We start from the raw sequence: 19,210 nt of genomic DNA on the forward strand, positions 1-19,210 counted from the left end.
TGAGCATGCATTTCACTTGCTCAAATCCAGACTTAAGACGGAAAGACCCACAAACAAGTAAGACATGAAGGCTGTGGCTGTAAAGGCCTGGCAAAGCATTAAGAAGGAGGAAACCCAGCGTTTGGTGATGTCCATGGGTTCCAGACTTAAGGCAGTGATTGCCTCCAAAGGATTCGCAACAAAATATTGAAAATAAAAATATTTTTTTGGGGTTTGGTTTATTTGTCCAATTACTTTTGACCTCCTAAAATGTGGAGTGTTTGTAAAGAAATGTGTACAATTCCTACAATTTCTATCAGATATTTTTGTTCAAACCTTCAAATTAAACGTTACAATCTGCACTTGAATTCTGTTGTAGAGGTTTCATTTCAAATCCAATGTGGTGGCATGCAGAGCCCAACTCGCGAAAATTGTGTCACTGTCCAAATATTTCTGAACTTAACTATATATCTATAACCGGCATATGAGAGCGCTAGGAGTGAGTTTAAATAGAGGAATGGAGTGGTCAGCATAGAAAATCTATAACCGGCATAAGAGAGAGCTAGGAGTGAGTTTAAATAGAGGAATCGAGTGGTCAGCATAGAAAATCTATAACCGGCATAGGAGAGAGCTAGAAGTATGTTTAAATAGAGGAATGGAGTGGTCAGAATTGAAAATCTATAACCGGCATATGCGAGAGCTAGGAGTGAGTTTAAATAGAGGAATGGAGTGGTCAGCATATAAAATCTATAACCGGCATAAGAGAGAGCTAGGAGTGAGTTTAAATAGAGGAATGGAGTGGTCAGCATAGACAATCTATAACCGGCATATGAGAGAGCTAGGAGTGAGTTTAAATAGAGGAATGGAGTGGTCAGCATAGAAAATTTATAACCGGCATATGAGAGAGCTAGGAGTGAGTTTAAATAGAAGAATGGAGTGGTCAGCATAGAAAATCTATATCTATATCTATAACTGGCATATGAGAGAGCTAGGAGTGAGTTTAAATAGAGGAATGGAGTGGTCAGCATAGACAATCTATAACCGGCATATGCGAGAGCTAGGAGTGAGTTTAAATAGAAGAATGGAGTGGTCAGCATAGAAAATCTATAACCGGAATAGGAGAGAGCTAGGAGTGAGTTTAAATAGAGGAATGGAGTGGTCAGCATAGACAATCTATAACCGGCATATGCGAGACCTAGGAGTGAGTTTAAATAAAGGAATGGAGTGGTCAGCATAGAAAATCTATAACCGGCATATGAGAGAGCTAGGAGTGAGTTTAAATAGAAGAATGGAGTGGTCAGCATAGAAAAGCTATATCTATATCTACAACCGGCATATGAGAGAGCTAGGAGTGAGTTTAAATAGAGGAATGGAGTGGTCAGCATAGACAATCTATAACCGGCATATGAGAGAGCTAGGAGTGAGTTTAAATAGAGGAATGGAGTGGTCAGCATAGAAAATCTATAACCAGAATAGGAGAGAGCTAGGAGTGAGTTTAAATAGAGGAATGGAGTGGTCAGCATAGAAAATCTATAACCGGCATAGGATAGTGTTAGGAGTGAGTTTAGATTGAGGGAGTGGTCGTAAAATGCAGTAGCTGATATTAAAAGCTACTCTGCAGGAAAAAAGGCACTCTTAACCCCTTTGGTACAGAAAGGAAATAATTCCTCTCTACTCAAGATAATCACCGAATGGGTTCTAAAGAAGATCTGCGATCAGCCAATCGCCATGGCCGTCTGATCTTGGATACCCCAGAGGATACAGACAGATGACAGATAGGTAAGCAATGTTTAAACCTCTTTAAGTTTTATTATGCTTTTGCCTTGTATTATGCCTTTATTGTGACTAGTGGGTTGGTATACAGTCTGTAATTATCTGCATTGATGGTCATGGGTAAAATGTGCAGTCCGATTACCTTGATTAATTGGGATATATTTAGGTAATTTAAAGGGTATCTGTGGACAGCATGGTATTGTCATGCTAGGTAAGGGGGTGAATCAAGTGAACGGTGAAAGGGAAGGGAAACCCTGCATCTAGGGAAGGAGAAGATGGTTACCCCCTGACCATACCTACCGCTGGCCCCTGGAGTCCCTCACCACCCGAGATAGGTTCTGCACCTATACGCTAATCTAGATACCTGACCCTAGGATGACCCTAGAGTTTGGCCCCAGATAGGGAATGGGTGGAATGAGCTCCTCGTCAACCCCACTAAACACAAAAGAAGACACAGGGTGCACACACATGGGGAAAGTGCATGAACAACTTAAATCCATGTGCTTCAGGAAGAAGTTCAGCAAAGAGCATCAATATTCCTAAGGATGAGTGCAAGCCACCTGCTTGTATCCAGAGCTTGTGAAAGAACTGGATGTCACCAGCATAGGTCCAGGGAAAATTAGAGTATTTAAACCCAAAGAGAAATACAGATGATTAGCAGCTGAAGGAAAGAAGAGCTCCGCAGGGTCCTAGTGGGAAAGGGATGAAAACCCAGCAGCAGAGATACCTAGTACACTGAATACTAATAGCAGGAATGATAAACCTCAGTGAGCATTTTGCACAGCCAAACGCTGGGACCTTCTATTGCCAGACACTACAGAACTGTCTGTCACCCATGACACACCCGTGACAGGTATAGGGAAGGAGAAGCTGAGCAGTAAAATATATAGATTTGTTGGAAAAGATTCAGTATAATTTGTAGTTACCTTGGTGTTTGAATGCATGTGAGTCTAGTGGCTGTCCTACTCTGTGATGGGCACCTATCACTGCATGCACACGCAGGGAAGACTGTCAATCAGCAAGTAGGACCGCCCATTGGACTCATTTGTATTCAGTGAATGGTCTTACTTAGTGATTGGCAGCTATATCTGCATTCACAGTCATATAAAAAAGACAATAATCACTGAATAAGAGGCATTTACTGGAGTCCTATGTATAGGAGTCTAGTGGGAAGTCCTATTCTGTGACTGAGTCTTTCCTGTTTTAGTGTTCATGCAGGAAAATGTCCGGCTTCCAACAGGGGGCGCAGAAGCAGAATGGAGATAGAACTCCAAAGAGCAGTTAGACTAAAGCCCACAAGGGGGCACACGCACTAGTGAAAGGGTAGTCAGCAAAGCCTAAAGGTTGCTTTACATGCTGCGACATCGCTCGCGATGTCGTGCGCGATAGTACCCGCCCCCGTCCTTCGTGCGACATTTGGTGCTTGCTGCCGTAGCGAACATTATCACTACGGTAGCGTCACACGCACATACCTTTACAGCGACGTTGCTGTGATTGCCAAACAATCCCTCCTTCAAGGGGGAGGGGCGTTTGGTGTCATAACGACGTCACTAAGTGGCCCCCCAATAGAAGCGGAGGGGCAGAGATGAGCGGGACGTAACATCCCACCCACCTCCTTCCTTCCTCGTTGCGGGCGGCCGCAGGTACGGTGATGTTCCTTGCTCCTGCGATGTCACACGTAGCGATGTGTGCTGCCACAGGAACGACGAACAACCTGCGTCCTGCAACAGCAACGATAATCGGGAAAGGAACGACGTGTCAACAATCAACGATTAGGTAAGTAATTTTGATCATTAGCGGTCGTTCCTGCGTTTCACACGCAACGAAGTCGCTAACGAGGCTGGATGTGCGTCATGAATTCCGTGACTTCGACATCTCGTTAGCGATGTCGTTGCGTGTAAAGCGGCCTTTAGACTCATATCCATGCAAACACCATGTATTTTAATGAATAAAATGCCCGTTTTACTGAATTATTTTCCAGAAAAATTTACAAAAATCCTATCGGCTTCTCCTGGAGAGTTACAAGAACAAGAGAAAAACAATGTTGGGAGAAAAAACAAAAGTGTCCCGTTTATATTTTTGTCTAGTATAATTATTGGGGTCATGTAAAGGCTTTACATGACCCCAATACTTATACTAGACAAAAATATAAACGGGACACTTTTGTTTTTTCTCCCAACATTGTTTTTGCTATAAACTATTATAAACATCCTAAAAAAATACAATTAAAATATAATAAATGCATAAAAATAATCTATCACCTGGCTTTTCCCACCTAATCTGAGAAAAGTGTAATGATTCAAGCTTAGCTCATTCCATGTTTTGTACCTATGTCACAGGCAATTAGCACCAGGGATTAGTTTTCTACCAGACTGATATTTTCTGCATCAGCTCGGTTTCTCTTTTTGCTCTAAAGACTAATTGAAGCTTATTTTATGATATTTTTTCCAAATCTGAGAGCATCATGATGTAGGGGTTGAGACGCCGATTCCAGTGATGTATCACTTTCTGGGCTACTTGCTGTAGTTTTGATAAAATCACTATTTATCTAATATAGATCTACCAGTTCTCAAAATGCTGAACTCTGTAGAACCGCGCCCACACCACTGATTGACAGAAAAAATCTCGTGTGGGCGGGGTTATACAGAGTTCAACATTTTGAGAACTGGTAGATCTATATTATATAAGCACTGATTTTAACAAAACTACAAGAAGCAGCCGAGAAAGTGATACATTGATTAAATCAGCATATTGGCCCCTACATCATGATGCTTGCACAGATTTGGAACTAACACCATAAAATAAGCTTCAATTAGTCTTTAGAGCAAAATGAGAAACTGAGCTGATGCAGAAAATATCAGTTTTGCAGAAAACTAATCTCACTAAAACTAAATTCAAAATGAGTCAAAAGATCAACGAAAGACGATACAAATATTTTCCATCATCGTAAAATTTAAAGGGATTTTTCGGGACTAGAAGATTGATGGTCTATTCTTAGGGGTACTTTGCACACTACGACATCGCAGGTGCGATGTCGGTGGGGTCAAATCGAAAGTGACGCACATCCGGCGTCGCTGTCGACATCGGAGTATGTGAATCCTTTTTACTACGTTTAACGAGCGCAAAAGCGTCGAAATCGTATGATCGGTGTAGCATCGGTCATTTCCATCATTTCAGAAGGACCGATGTTACGATGTTGTTCCTCATTCCTGCGGCAGCACACATCGCTGTGTGTGAAGCCGCAAGAGCGAGGAACATCTCCTTACCTGCGTCCCGGCTGCAATGAGGAAGGAAAGAGGTGGGCGTGATGTTTACGTCCCTCTCATCTCCGCCCCTCCGCTCCTATTGGCCACCTGCCGTGTGACGTCGCTGTGATGCCACACGACCCACCACCTTAGGAAGGAGGCGGTTCGCTGGCCAGAGCGACGTCGCAGGGCAGGTAAGTGCATGTGAAGCTGCCGTAGCGATAATGTTTGCTACGGCAGCTATCACAACATATCGCAGCTGCGACGGGGGTGGGGACTATCGCGCTCGGCATCGCTACCATCAGCTTGCGATATCGTAGTGTGCAAAGTACCCCTTAGTAAAGCACGATGGATCTTTTAACCACATGATCATCATTTAGTTCAGAGTCAGAATAAGGAGTGTTATCTTAAGGTTTCTGTAACACTCTACGGTATTGAGGCAGCGGGGGTGGACCCACTGGACCAGAGTGGAGACCCGGGATTACCCTGATTTGGGAGGGGCTTAACTAAGCACCTACCGGAATACACCAGAGCCCTAGATGGTGAGGAAGGTCTTAGCTGCCAGTAGATATCAGGTGCCACTCCAATGGCAGTGTCCAGGACTGTGGCAGCTGACCCCCCAGGGTAGAGACGGGCTCAGGTACAGACAGGCAGAGTCAGTAGTGCAGCTGGGTCAGCTGATGCAGACAGGGTGACAGGTGCAGGCAGGTACGGAGGGTACAGCAGATACAGGGAGATAGGTATCGGTAAGCGGGTACAGGTAAAAGTAACGGCACAAGATTAAATGGGACCTGACAACTAGCTAGCTAGATGAACATAAACTGACTGACCATGTTGATCAGGCACCTCCCCTATTGGAAGGATGCCTTAAGTACCCAATGACTCTCAGCCATAGGCTTCCAAGGGTTAGTGCGCTGGCCCTTCCAGAGTGAGAGCATGAATTCGCTCTAAGTGCACTCTCGGGGGACCTGTGTAGCGTTCACAGGTCCCAGGAGCAGGGGGCAACAGGAGGACCACAGGGAGGCAAGGCAAGACACAGTCTGGCTGCGACGGTGAATGAGTCAGCGTCCCTGCTTAAGGGGAGAGGCGGCACCATGCAGAAATAGTGGCACTACAGTTTCCATACATTTTAGATCAGCCCACTTGGATGACAGCTATCTCTGTTGAACAGTTCCTCACTTACACATGCAAACTCAATTTGATCGAGCGTGCATATGATTTCAGTGGAGAGGATGGAGACAGTAAAAGCCAGAAACTTTTGGCTGCAGCTTGTTTTATCCAGGAATGAAGGATCAGGCATTAAAATTCAACATGCCTGATCCTTATTTAGTCCAATATGATCAATTATAGGAGAGTCATAATGACCACAGATGGTTGGCTAGGTGGTCCGGATAAAATAAGTGGGTTCAGATGACGTTAGTAAAAGGGAATCTTTAAAGGAAGGTACAGAAAAAATAGGAGGTTCTCATAAATGTCATGCACTTGTTGAAAAATTATAGGTAATAGTCAGGGCTGTATTTTGCCTTCATGCTGCCCTAGGCACTTTAAGTGGTCGCGCCCCTTAGTGACAACGTAAAACTGAGTTTTCGCACACGACATCTGTTTAAGGCAGATCTACTCTGTAGCACACTTTAAAAAGTATCAATAAGAAACGAACCCCCCCAATGGGAATCACCACAGGCACATCAAAACATAGCATGAGTATAAAATATTCCCACCACACCGTCCCCACTTATATACTGTGACTGTGACACTGCCCCTAATAAACACCACACTGCCCTCCCTTATAAACTACTGTATATGCACCACACCTTCCTCGATTATGAAATATGATCTGTACATTGTGAGGAGGGAGCAGCATGATGTGAGGACAATGTCCCATGCATGCTGCCCCCTCCTCACAATGTCCCATGCATGCTGCCCCCTCCTCACAATGTCCCATGCATGCTGCTCCCTCGTCACAATGTCCCATGCATGCTGCTCCCTCCTCACAATGTCCCATGCTTGCTGCCCCCTCCTCACAATGTCCCATGCATGCTGCCCCCTCCTCACAATGTCCCATGAATGCTGCCCCCTCCTCACAATGTCCCATGAATGCTGCCCCCTCCTCACAATGTCCCATGCATGCTGCCCCCTCCTCACAATGTCCCATGCATGCTGCTCCCTCCTCACAATGTCCCTTGCATGCTGCCCCCTCCTCACAATGTCCCTTGCATGCTGCCCCCTCCTCACAATGTCCCATGCATGCTGCCCCCTCCTCACAATGTCCCATGCATGCTGCCCCCTCCTCACAATGTCCCATGCATGCTGCCCCCTCCTCACAATGTCCCATGCATGCTTCTCTCTCCTCACAATGTCCCATGCATGCTGCCCCCTCTTCACAATGTCCCATGCATGCTGCTCCCTCCTCACAATGTCCCATGCATGCTGCCCCTCCTCACAATGTCCCATGCATGCTGCTCCCTCCTCACAATGTCCCATGAATGCTGCTCCCTCCTCACAATGTCTCATGCATGCTGCCCCCTCCTCACAATGTCTCATGTATGCTGCTCCCGCCTCACAATGTCCCATGCATGCTGCTCCCTCCTCACAATGTCCCATGCATGCTGCTCCCTCCGCACAATGTCTCATGCTTGATGCTCCCTCCTCACAATGTCCCATGCATGCTGCTCCTTCCTCACAATGTCCCATGCATGCTGCTCCCTCCTCACAATGTCTCATGCATGCTGCCCCCTCCTCAGTGTCCCATGCATGCTGCCCCCTTCTCACAATGTCCCATGCATGCTGCCCCCTCCTCACAATGTCTCATGCATGCTGCCCCCTCCTCAGTGTCCCATGCATGCTGCCCCCTTCTCACAATGTCCCATGCATGCTGTCCCTCTCCATGAGCTCCTAATGCTGCCTTCCTCTTTTCCATAATGAGACCTTCATGTTGCCCCACTCATGCTAAGACCACCACACTAACGCTTATGCTGAGACCCCCCCCCCACACACACTACCTCACTCTTGATATTGACTCCCCTACATTGCTCCACTCCATACTGATCCCACACATGCTGCCCCTTCTTCACAATGAGCTCCCAATGCTGCCCCCTCTTATTCTGAGTCCTTACACTCCCCCCACCCAATCGATTTTGTCATTGCACTATCCCTCATCCCTTGTCCTCTGTCTCTAGCATTAGCCCCTCTCTCCCACTCCCCCAACATCAGCCTCTCTCCCCCAGCATCAGCCTCTATCTTCCCTCAGCATCAGCCTCTCTTCCCCAGTCTGAGCCTTTGCCTCCCCCCAGCCTCAGCCTGCCCCAGTCTCCGCCTCAGCCTCCCTCCAGCCTCCCTCCAGTCTCAGCCTCAGCCTCCTTCAAGTCTCAGCCTCAGCCTCCCTCCAGTCTCAGCCTCAGCCTCCCTCCAGTCTCAGCCTCAGCCTCCCTCCAGTCTCAGCCTCAGCCTCCCTCCAGCCTCCCCCCAGTCTCTGCCTCTGCCTCCCTCCAGCCTCCCCCCAGTCTCTGCCTCTGCCTCCCTCCAGCCTCCCCCCAGTCTCAGCCTCAGCCTCCCTCCAGTCTCAGCCTCAGCCTCCCTCCAGCCTCCCCCAGTCTCAGCCTCTGCCTCCCTCCAGTCTCTGCCTCTGCCTCCCTCCAGCCTCCCCCCAGTCTCTGCCTTTGCCTCCCTCCAGCCTCCCCCCAGTCTCAGCCTCTGCCTCCCTCCAGCCTCCCCCCAGTCTCTGCCTCTGCCTCCCTCCAGCCTCCCCCCAGTCTCAGCCTCTGCCTCTCTCCAGCCTCCCCCCAGTCTCAGCCTCTGCCTCCCTCCAGCCTCCCCCCAGTCTCTGACTCTGCCTCCCTCCAGCCTCCCCCCAGTCTCTGCCTCTGCCTCCCTCCAGCCTCCCCCCAGTCTCTGCCTCTGCCTCCCTCCAGCGTCCCCCAGTCTCAGCCTCTGCCTCCCTCCAGCCTCCCCACAGTCTCAGCCTCTGCCTCCCTCCAGTCTCCCCCCAGTCTCAGCCTCTGCCTCCCTCCAGTCTCAGCCTCTGCCTCCCTCCAGTCTCTGCCTCTGCCTCCCTCCAGCCTCCCCCCCAGTCTCTGCCTCTGCCTCCCTCCAGCCTCCCCCCAGTCTCAGCCTCTGCCTCCCTCCAGCCTCCCGCCAGTCTCTGCCTCCCTCCAGCCTCCCCCCAGTCTCTGCCTCTGCCTCCCTCCAGCCTCCCCACAGTCTCAGCCTCTGCCTCCCTCCAGTCTCCCCCCAGTCTCAGCCTCTGCCTCCCTCCAGCCTCCCCCCAGTCTCTGCCTCTGCCTCCCTCCAGCCTCCCCCCAGTCTCAGCCTCTGCCTCTCTCCAGCCTCCCCCCAGTTTCAGCCTCTGCCTCCCTCCAGCCTCCCCCCAGTCTCTGCCTCCCTCCAGCCTCCCCCCAGTCTCTGCCTCTGCCTCCATCCAGCCTCCCCCAGTCTTAGCCTCTGCCTCCCTCCAGCCTCCCCACAGTCTCAGCCTCTGCCTCCCTCCAGTCTCAGCCTCTGCCTCCCTCCAGCCTCCCCCCAGTCTCAGCCTCTGCCTCTCTCCAGTCTCAGCCTCTGCCTCCCTCCAGCCTCCCCCCAGTCTCAGCCACTGCCTCCCTCCAGTCTCAGCCTCTGCCTCCCTCCAGCCTCCCCCCAGTCTCAGCCTCTGCCTCCCTCCAGCCTCCCCCCAGTCTCAGCCTCTGCCTCCCTCCAGCCTCCCCCCAGTCTCAGCCTCTGCCTCCCTCCAGCCTCCCCCCAGTCTCAGCCTCTGCCTCCCTCCAGTATCTGCCTTTGCCGCCTCCCCCCCCCCGCATGCGCAGATCTCCGGTCTGCATTAGAGACACTCCCACGCTCCTTATGAATCCACTTACCTGCTCCAGTGCCCGCCGCCATCTTCCTGGCTCACGTGAGTATCCTCTTCTGACACCGGCTTCCATCACGTCCTCCGCGGCGTCCTGCTGTGAGCTCTGCATGTGACGTCCACACAGCAGTGGACGCAGCACAGAGGAAGGAGCTGATTGGCGCGCGCCTGTGACCCCGGAAGTGCAGGCGCCGGCAGTTCCGGAGTCAATCAGCTCCCTGTGCTCGGCGGCCACAAAAAAAAAATGTAAAAAAAAAAAAAAAAAAAAAAAAATTTTTTTTTTTTTTTTTTTTTTTGCTGCCAGAAGGTGCCGCCCCTCACAATCTGCCGCCCTAGGCACCGGACCACGGGTGCCTAATGGTAAATACAGCCCTGGTAATAGTTAAAAAAAAAATCAACTCTCCGTGCCGTAACATCGATTGGAAACAGATGACATTAAGCCATAATACTCCTAAAGAGCATGTAAAACCAGCCTCAATGTTGGACAGTGGCTTCCCAATCCCACAAAAGGAAATAAATCCGAGGAGCTACCCTCCATCAACACAGAGCCTGAACATGAACACTTCAAGATAAATCTTGTTGTTTAGAGTGCACCATCATCACCATCATTGGTACTGTAGACATGGCGCTGGTGCAATCGTGGGTTTGTCTTTGATACTGTGGACATGTCGCTGGTGTAGTGGTGGGTTTGTCTTTGGTACTATGAACATGGCGCGTGTGCAGTGGTGGGTTTGTCTTTAATACTGTGGAAATGACGCTGGTGCAGTGTTGGTTTTGTCTTTGGTACTATAGACATGGTGCTGGTGCAGTGTTGAGTTTGTCTTTGGTACTGTGGACATGGCACGGGTGCAGTGGTGGGTTTGTTTTTGGTATTGTGGACATGGTGCGGGTGCAGTGGTGGGTTTGTTTTTGGTACTGTGGACATGGTGGGGGTGCAGTGGTGGGTTTGTCTTTGGTAGGAACATGGTGCGGGTGCAGTGGTGGGTTTGTCTTTGGTACTGTGGACATGGCATCGGTGCAATGATGGGTTTATCTTTGGTACTGTGGACATGGCACGGGTGCAGTGGTGGGTTTGTCTTTGGTACTGTGAACATGCTGTGGGTACAGTGCTGGGTTTGTCTTTGATACTGTGGACATGGTGCTGGTGCAGTGGTGGGTTTGTCTTTGGTACTGTGGACATGCTGTGGGTGCAGCGCTGGGTTTGTCTCTGGTACTGTGGACATGGCGTGGGTGCAGTGGTGGGTTTGTCTTTGGTACTGTGAACATGCTGTGGGTGCAGTGCTGGGTTTGTCTTTGATACTGTGGACATGGCGTTGGTGTAGTGGTGGGTTTGTCTTTGGTACTGTGGACATGGTGCTGGTGCAGTGGTGGGTTTGTCTTTGGTACTGTGGACATGGTGCTGGTGCAGTGGTGGGTTTGTCTTTGGTACTATGGATATGGCGTTGGTGCAGTGGTGGGTTTGTCTCTACTATTGTGGACATGGTGCTGGTGCAGTGGAGGGGTTTGTATTTGGTATTGTGGACATGGCGTGGGTGCAGTGGTGGCTTTGTCTTTGGTAGGAACATGGTGCTGGTGCAGTGGTGGGTTTGTCTTTGGTATTGTGGACATGGTGCTGGTGCAGTGGTGGGTTTGTCTTTGGTATTGTGGACATGGTGCTGGTGCAGTGGTGGGTTTGTCTTTGGTAGGAACATGGTGCTGGTGCAGTGATGGGTTTGTCTTTGGTAGGAACATGGTGCTGGTGCAGTGGTGGGTTTGTATTTGGTACTGTGGACATGGTGCGGGTGCAGTGGTGGGTTTGTCTTTGGTATTGTGGACATGGTGCGGGTGCAGTGGTGGGTTTGTCTTTGGTAGGAACATGGTGCTGGTGCAGTGGTGGGTTTGTCTTTGGTAGGAACATGGTGCTGGTGCAGTGATGGGTTTGTCTTTGGTAGGAACATGGTGCTGGTGCAGTGGTGGGTTTGTATTTGGTACTGTGGACATGGTGCGGGTGCAGTGGTGGGTTTGTCTTTGGTAGGAACATGGCGCTGGTGCAGTGGTGGGTTTGTCTTTGGTACTGTGGACATGGCATGGGTGCAGTGGTGGGTTTATCTTTGGTACTGTGGACATGGTGCTGGTGCAGTGGAGGGGTTTGTATTTGGTACTGTGGACATGGCGCAGGTGCAGTGGTGGCTTTGTCTTTGGTAGGAACATGGTGCTGGTGCAGTGGTGGGTTTTTCTTTGGTATTGTGGACATGGTGCTGGTGCAGTGGTGGGTTTGTCTTTGGTAGGAACATGGTGCTGGTGCAGTGATGGGTTTGTCTTTGGTAGGAACATGGTGCTGGTGCAGTGGTGGGTTTGTATTTGGTACTATGGACATGGTGCTGGTGCAGTGGTGGGTTTATCTTTGGTACTGTGGACATGGTGCGGGTGCAGTGGTGGGTTTGTCTTTGGTAGGAACATGGCGCTGGTGCAGTGGTGGGTTTATCTTTGGTACTGTGGACATGGTGCTGGTGCAGTGGTGGGTTTGTCTTTGGTAGGAACATGGTGCGGGTGCAGTGGTGGGTTTGTCTTTGGTACTGTGGACATGGTGCTGGTGCAGTGGTGGGTTTGTCTTTGGTACTGTGGACATGGTGCAGGTGCAGTGGTGGGTTTATCTTTGGTAGGAACATGGCGCTGGTGCAGTGGTGGGTTTATCTTTGGTACTGTGGACATGGTGCTGGTGCAGTGGTGGGTTTGTCTTTGGTAGGAACATGGTGCTGGTGCAGTGGTGGGTTTGTCTTTGGTACTGTGGACATGGTGCAGGTGCAGTGGTGGACTAGTCTAATTTTGATTGGACTACAAATTGGAAATCCGTGTCTAACGTGTTTAATAGACCAGATCCAGTAAGTGAATCTTGTAGTCAGAATAGCCAAGACTTTCTTCACAGCAATATAAACATCGTAAAAAGAAAAATCCTATTTTCGACCCTTTGTACTCACATTGCACAATCAGCTGAACCAACGCTTCTCTGGGCTTGACATTAAATCCATTGTACTGACTGGTCTGACACCGGTAGGTTCCCGTCATTTCTCGGGATACATTGACTATCCTTAATATTCCATCATAACTCTCCATCTGCATCGACCCATCCGGCATTGGAACTTCTTTGTCAGCTCTGGACCACATGATAATTGGCTTGGGCTTTCCGGACACTTGACACTGCAGCTCTATGGTATCTCCTTCTCTGGCCACCATTGGGGACTTGCCTTTTGGAACTGTGAGATTTGGTGGAACTAAAAGGAAAAAAAGAAAAATATAAAAGTTAATGTCAGAATTTGCTTTTGCTTTTAGAAAAATGTTTAAAAAAAAATCTAAAAACAAAAGTTTCACTTTAGATTCAGAAAAACTTTAAAATCTGGGTATATATATAATATTTAAGGAAAGTGACTGGTTGACTGCACGTAAGGCATCCATGTAACACTTAGAGATTCTTCCCTGATCGCTGCTCTCTGCTTGCTTTAGGTCGCCCTTTATGCTCTTTAGATATTTCATAAGTAACACTATTATCTACTGTTATTGCTGAGTACTTGACATATTTGCCATTAGGTGCCATGTTGCACTTACAGGGACCAGTATGAGATAGTGTGTGAGTGATAACACCGAATGTAACAGACCTGCTCCCATTCACACTGGAGACCTTGTAACACTAATGAGTAACATGACACTGGTGAGGTAAAATGGCTCTAAACTCGCTGAGTGTTATGGCGGCATCAATCGCTATTCAGACTACAGACTCTGACACTCCTCACTACTCTTTCTCTGGTGTTTCTGAGTTGCACAGACAGGCTATGGCGTCAACCAGCTGTGTGCTCATTAGTGATCGGGCTTGCAGGAGTTAATTTCTGTAACCTGCTGGTTACCTTTTAGGTCACATTTTACAGGAGACATATCACAGGTATTCCCCACCTTTTTAAGAGTGAGGAATTTGTCTTCCTGTGCTGACTATAGCTTTGTGCTAAGCCGGTCCGTGTGCTGTTGTTTTCCAGTTTGGTGATTTACTGCATGTTGCTTAGTGTGCTGTGGACTCTCTACTGTCGTCTAGTTATTTCCTCACTGCTTAGTTTCATCCTTATCTCTTGTTGTCTGATTACTCTGTGTAAGCGTGATATATGATAGCGTTTTGGATTCCCCTGTTTGTCTATCACTGTTGGTGTTTACAGTGCGGGAGGGAAGGGGTACTAGATCAGGGCTGCTCAGAGGGGGTACTAAATCAGGGCTGGTCAGGAGGAGGTACTAAATTAGGGCTGGTCAGGAGGGAGTACTAGATCAGGGCTGGTCAGGAGGAGGTACTAGATTAGGGCTGGTAAGGAGGAAGTACTAGATCAGGGCTGGTTGGGAGGAGGTACTAGATCAGGGCTGGTCAAGAGGGGGTACTAGATTAGGGCTGGTCAGGAGGGGGTACTAGATCAGGGCTGGTCAGGAGGAGGTACTAGATCAGGGTTGGTCAGGAGGGGGTACTAAACCACAGCTGGTCAGGAAGAGGTACAAGATCAGGGCCGGTAAGGAGAGGGTAGTAGATCAGGTCTGGTCAGGAAGAGGTACTAGATCAGGGCTGGTCAGGAGGAGGTACTAGATCAGGGTTGGTTAAGAGGGGGTACTATATCAGGGCTGGTCAGTAGGGGGTACTAAATCAAGGCTGGTCAGGAGGAGGTACTAGATCAGGGCTGGTAAGGAGCAGGTACTAGATCAGGGTTGGTCAGGAGGAGTTACTAGATCAGGGCTGGTCAGGAGTAAGGGGTAGGAAGGCATCCCAGACATTGTCACCTTCAGACATATCTCTGGGATCAGGGACAGCTATGGCTCCCCCTAGCTTGAGGCCAGTTTAGGAGCCCGATTCCCTGTTATCTCCTGCCACCCAGTGACAATAACACATATTCCACCATTCACAATAGCCGATATCACAGCCCACATGACTTTTACACCCTATCATTAGATGCTTCAATACAAAAGATCAGACATAGTCTGTTGCTGCTGTATTGCACTCTTGGACTGAGGGAATGAAAGTGTCAGACATTTTTGATTGTTGGATATCGAGGTGATGAGGGTTGTTTGGAGAGGTGAAGGGCAGAGTTGTATTTTTAAGCATAAACTTATAATGGATGAAAGATTTCTAATAATTATGTTTAATAAATATTCTGATGTGAAGAAAAAAACATTGGAAAACAAATATTAAAAAATCCATTAAGCGCAAAAGTCTGATTTAAAAAAAAATAAATAAAAAATGCTATTTTTTTCAGATGACATATTCCTTTTAAAGCTTTGGACAACAGTATGATTTAAAAAGAAAAAATGGAGAAAAAAAATCATTTTGTGTTATTTGAATGGAACTGATGAGTTATTAATAGAATTTTGCCTAAAGCCTTTGCTATGTACAGAAAGCATGGGTCAGTGAGCGGAAAATCAGCTGGTGCACGAGCGAAGGGTTCGCGCAGAGCGGTTTCCATGTATACAATAAGCGTGGCATGCAACGTTCTCGGCAAAGACGTCTCGTAACTGCTCCGTCGTCTCTCTCCCAGCAGGTGCTGCTGCTGCATAACTATTTCATCCTCACATACTGCACAGAAGACAAGCCATCGACAAGCCCGGTGTGAGAACATGCAACCGGCCGCCATGTTCCAGAACTAGAGATGCAGAAAACGTGTCTGAAGATATATATATACAGCTCTGGCAAAAATGAAGAGACCACTGCAAAATTGACAGTTTTTCTGATTTATCTCTTTTATATTTTTGAGTAAAATGTAAATTGTTCTTTTATTCTATAAACTACTGACAACGTCTCCGAATTTCCAAGCAATACATTTTGTATTTATTTTCTGAAAATGAGAAATGGTCAAAATAACAAAAAATGCGCATTGCTTTCAGACCTTAAAAAATGCAAAGAAAACAAGTCCATAATCATTTAGAAACAACAATACTAATAATGTTTTAACTCATTAAGAGTTCAGAAATCAATATTTTGTGGAATAACCATGATTTTTAATCCCAGCTTTCATGAGTCTTGGCTGCTTTCCACCAGTCTTTCACTCTGCTTTTGGGTGACCTTATGCCACTTCCTGGTGCAAAAATGTAAGCAGTTGTTCTCTGTTTGATGGCTTGTGACTATCCATCTTCCTCTTGATTACATTCCAAAGGTTTTCAATGGAGTTCAGGTCTGGAGATGGGGCTACCCATGACAGGGTTTTGATGTGGTGGTTCTTCATCCACACATTGATTGACCTAGCTGAACTGCTTACATTTTTGCAGCAGGAGTGTCATAAGGTCACCCAAAAGCAGAGTGAAAGACTGGTTGAAAGCAGCCAAGACGCATGAAAGCTGGGATTAAAAATCATCATTATTCCACAAAATATTGATTTCTGAACTCTTCCTGAGGTAAAACATTATTAGTATTGTTGTTTCTCAATGATTATGAATTTGTTTTCTTTGCATTATTTGAGGTGTGAAAGCACTGTGCATTTTTTTGTTATTTTGACCATTTCTCATTTTCAGAAAATAAATACAAAATTTAGTGCTTGGAAATTCGGTGACGTTGTCAGTAGTTTATAGAATAAAAGAACAAATTACATTTTACTTAAAAATATAAAGAGAAAAATTAGAAAAAAACTGACAATTTTGCAGTGGTCTCTTAATTTTCGCCAGAGCTGTATGTAAATATAAATATCATATCAGTTAAGATATAAATGCAGATAAACTAAAAAGGGAGAATAAAAAGGGATAAAAAAAAAAATGTATTACCGAACATGTTTTTCTTGGTACTTAATTGTGTAAAGATGAATAAACTTGGTGAATCATGGAATGACTATACATTTAAGTACACCTTCCCACCTGCTTGTTTTACGGCTATGGCCACCCTTCTCTGGCTCCATTGTAACGTCCGCCCTTGACCACAGACTCAGGATGACTGTCACGGACAGACCACCAAGTCAGCAGGATCTCCAGAATCCTGAAACCCTTTAACCCCTGTACAGGGATTTGGAATTACACAAGGTCCACTAGATCGCTGCCTGTGGAAGGCTGCAGTCCAGGAAACAGTGGTAATCAGGCAGGGTCCAAACCAAGAGGTACAAAAAGGGACAAAATCGGCAGACAAGGGTGTAGTCAGGAAATCAGGCAGAGGTCAAAACCGGAGATGGCAGTGAGGTATAAAAATGGCAGACAGGAGAGTAGTCAATGAGCAGGCAGAGGTCAAAACACAGGGATCAATAGAACAGAATAGGAACCAGACATTAGCAGGAATACAGAACTATCTCTGACAGTGACCAGCAGACAGGAGCGGGAATTAGAAAGATGTGGTGTCTTCCCATTAGCGGTAGCTGAATGGTGGTAACTTCAGCTGGAAAACACACGCCACCTACAGTCAGCCAGTGGTACTGCAGGTCCCATGGAAATACAGCTAAGTGGATGAGCAGAGCCTGTGCCCACCAGAGCCACTGACACCGATTCCTCTCCCATCACCAGCACAGACCATGGCGGGAATACGGCAGCGCCTGGTGACCAAAGCAGAAGTCGCAGGAGCGGACTCCAGTGATGATGTGACATTTATAAAGCTAAGGCCAAAGTTGAGCCTGCATATTTCGAGGCAGATGATGGCTGTGTAATTCAGCCATTATCTGCCTCTAACAGCTGCGGGTGGTTGCTATATTATTATTTATTATTATTATTTATTATTATAGCGCCATTTATTCCATGGCACTTTACAAGTGAAAGAGGGTATACGTACAAAAATCATTAACAATACAAAACAGACTGGTATAGGAGGAGAGAGGACCCTGCCCGCGAGGGCTCACAGTCTACAGGGAATATATGCAGCAATACTGCAGTATTACTGTGTATGGTACAATTGATCGCAGATTCAAGTCCCCTAAAGGGAGTAGCAAATACTGTAGAAAAAAAAAGTTTAAAAAAATCTGAAAAATAATAATAATAATAATAATTAATAAAAGTTCAACTCATCCCCCTCCCCCCCATTATAATAATAATAATAATAATACATAAATAAAATATCCACAAATTTTGGATCACTGCATTCGTAAAAGTCCGATCTATAAATACCAAATAAATTAAACGTTTGGTAAAGGAAATAAAACATTGAAACTCGAAAATTACATTTTCTTGTTCGCTGCTCCATTACAATAAAATGCAATCAGAGGCGATTAAAAGATCGTATCAACCCAAAAATCGTATCAATAAAAACGGCATCTCAGGGCACATAGAATAAGATCTCACACTGGTCCATCAAACAAAAATTGAAAGCATTAAGAAACTTGGAAAAAGTTGATGCGAGCAAAATATTTTTTTTCTTTTTTTGCAAATTTGCCCCCAAAATTTTCACCACTTAAATTAAAAAATATATATACATTTTTGGTATCACCGTAATGGTACTGGCCTGGAGAATCATATTGCCCGATCCGTTTGACCGTATAGTAACATGGTAAAAGAACAAAACTAAGAAAACAACAATTATGTTCCTATTTTGCCGCACTTGGAATTTCTTTCTCACTTTCTAGTACATAACATAAAATGATTGATGTCATTCAAAAGTACAACTCATCCCACAAAAACGTCCCCTCATACGGCCATGTGGACGGAACAATAAAAAAAATAAGGCTCTTGTAAGAAAGGGAGGAAATTATGAAAGCTCAAAAACGGAAATTTGCCATGGCGGGAAGAAGTTAACTGAGAAAGCGCCCCGCATAAAATAAGAACATTTGCTTACCTCCCAGACCGGTGCTGTCTATCCAATCTCATGTGACCTCTACGAACAATCAGAGGCCGCTGATTAGCTGCAATGTTCTTGTCATGCAGTGTTCAAGTCCAGACTCCTTAGATATCATGGCAGTGTCAGGTTCTGTTCACACTGTAGTGTCTGACAGGCAACCTGATATCCCCTAGTTCTTCAGCCAGAGCTGGGCATCGGCTGTTTCATGTTCTCTGGTCCTTAATCCTGCAGGAGTTAATTCCTGCTGACCTGGGAAACTCTGTTAGGACATAAGGTTCCTAATTACCAATCACAGCTTTCTCCTTCCTATATAAGAGTCTGGACCTTGCTACTCAACGCCGATTATAGCTTCAGTTTAGCTCCAGCGATTCCAGTCTTTGTGGTGATACAGTTCTTGGTGACCTGTAGTTTTCTATATTGAGTGGTGTGGAAGTTCCCCTGTTGTGCGTTTACTTCTTTCTTTTTTTCTATATTCCCCTGTATACATATAGTCTCTCCTTTGTGTTTGAGTGCAGTGTGTACAAGTTTTTGTTATCCCTTATCTGTGTAGTTTCTGTGAGGTTTTGTTACTGTGTTTCCTGCCTGCCCCAAAGGTTGGGGAGAGGGGAAGCAAATCAGGGCTCGGACAAGAGTTAGGGTCAC

At 46.8% G+C, this 19,210-nt stretch overlaps 1 protein-coding gene across 2 annotated transcripts in view; it reads right to left on the reverse strand.

Annotated features, from left to right (window-relative positions):
* MDGA2 (MAM domain containing glycosylphosphatidylinositol anchor 2) overlaps window positions 1-19,210 on the reverse strand; it is a 798,087-nt gene that overhangs the window by 161,786 nt on the left and 617,091 nt on the right. For both annotated transcript variants that reach the window (XM_075331178.1, XM_075331177.1), the window contains exon 8: window positions 12,792-13,085. In XM_075331178.1, coding sequence (XP_075187293.1) covers window positions 12,792-13,085 — 294 coding nt within the window. The remainder of the gene's footprint in view (window positions 1-12,791; window positions 13,086-19,210) is intronic.

This window comes from Anomaloglossus baeobatrachus, chromosome 12 (assembly GCF_048569485.1).
Source record: "Anomaloglossus baeobatrachus isolate aAnoBae1 chromosome 12, aAnoBae1.hap1, whole genome shotgun sequence".
Taxonomy (NCBI): domain Eukaryota; kingdom Metazoa; phylum Chordata; class Amphibia; order Anura; family Aromobatidae; genus Anomaloglossus; species Anomaloglossus baeobatrachus.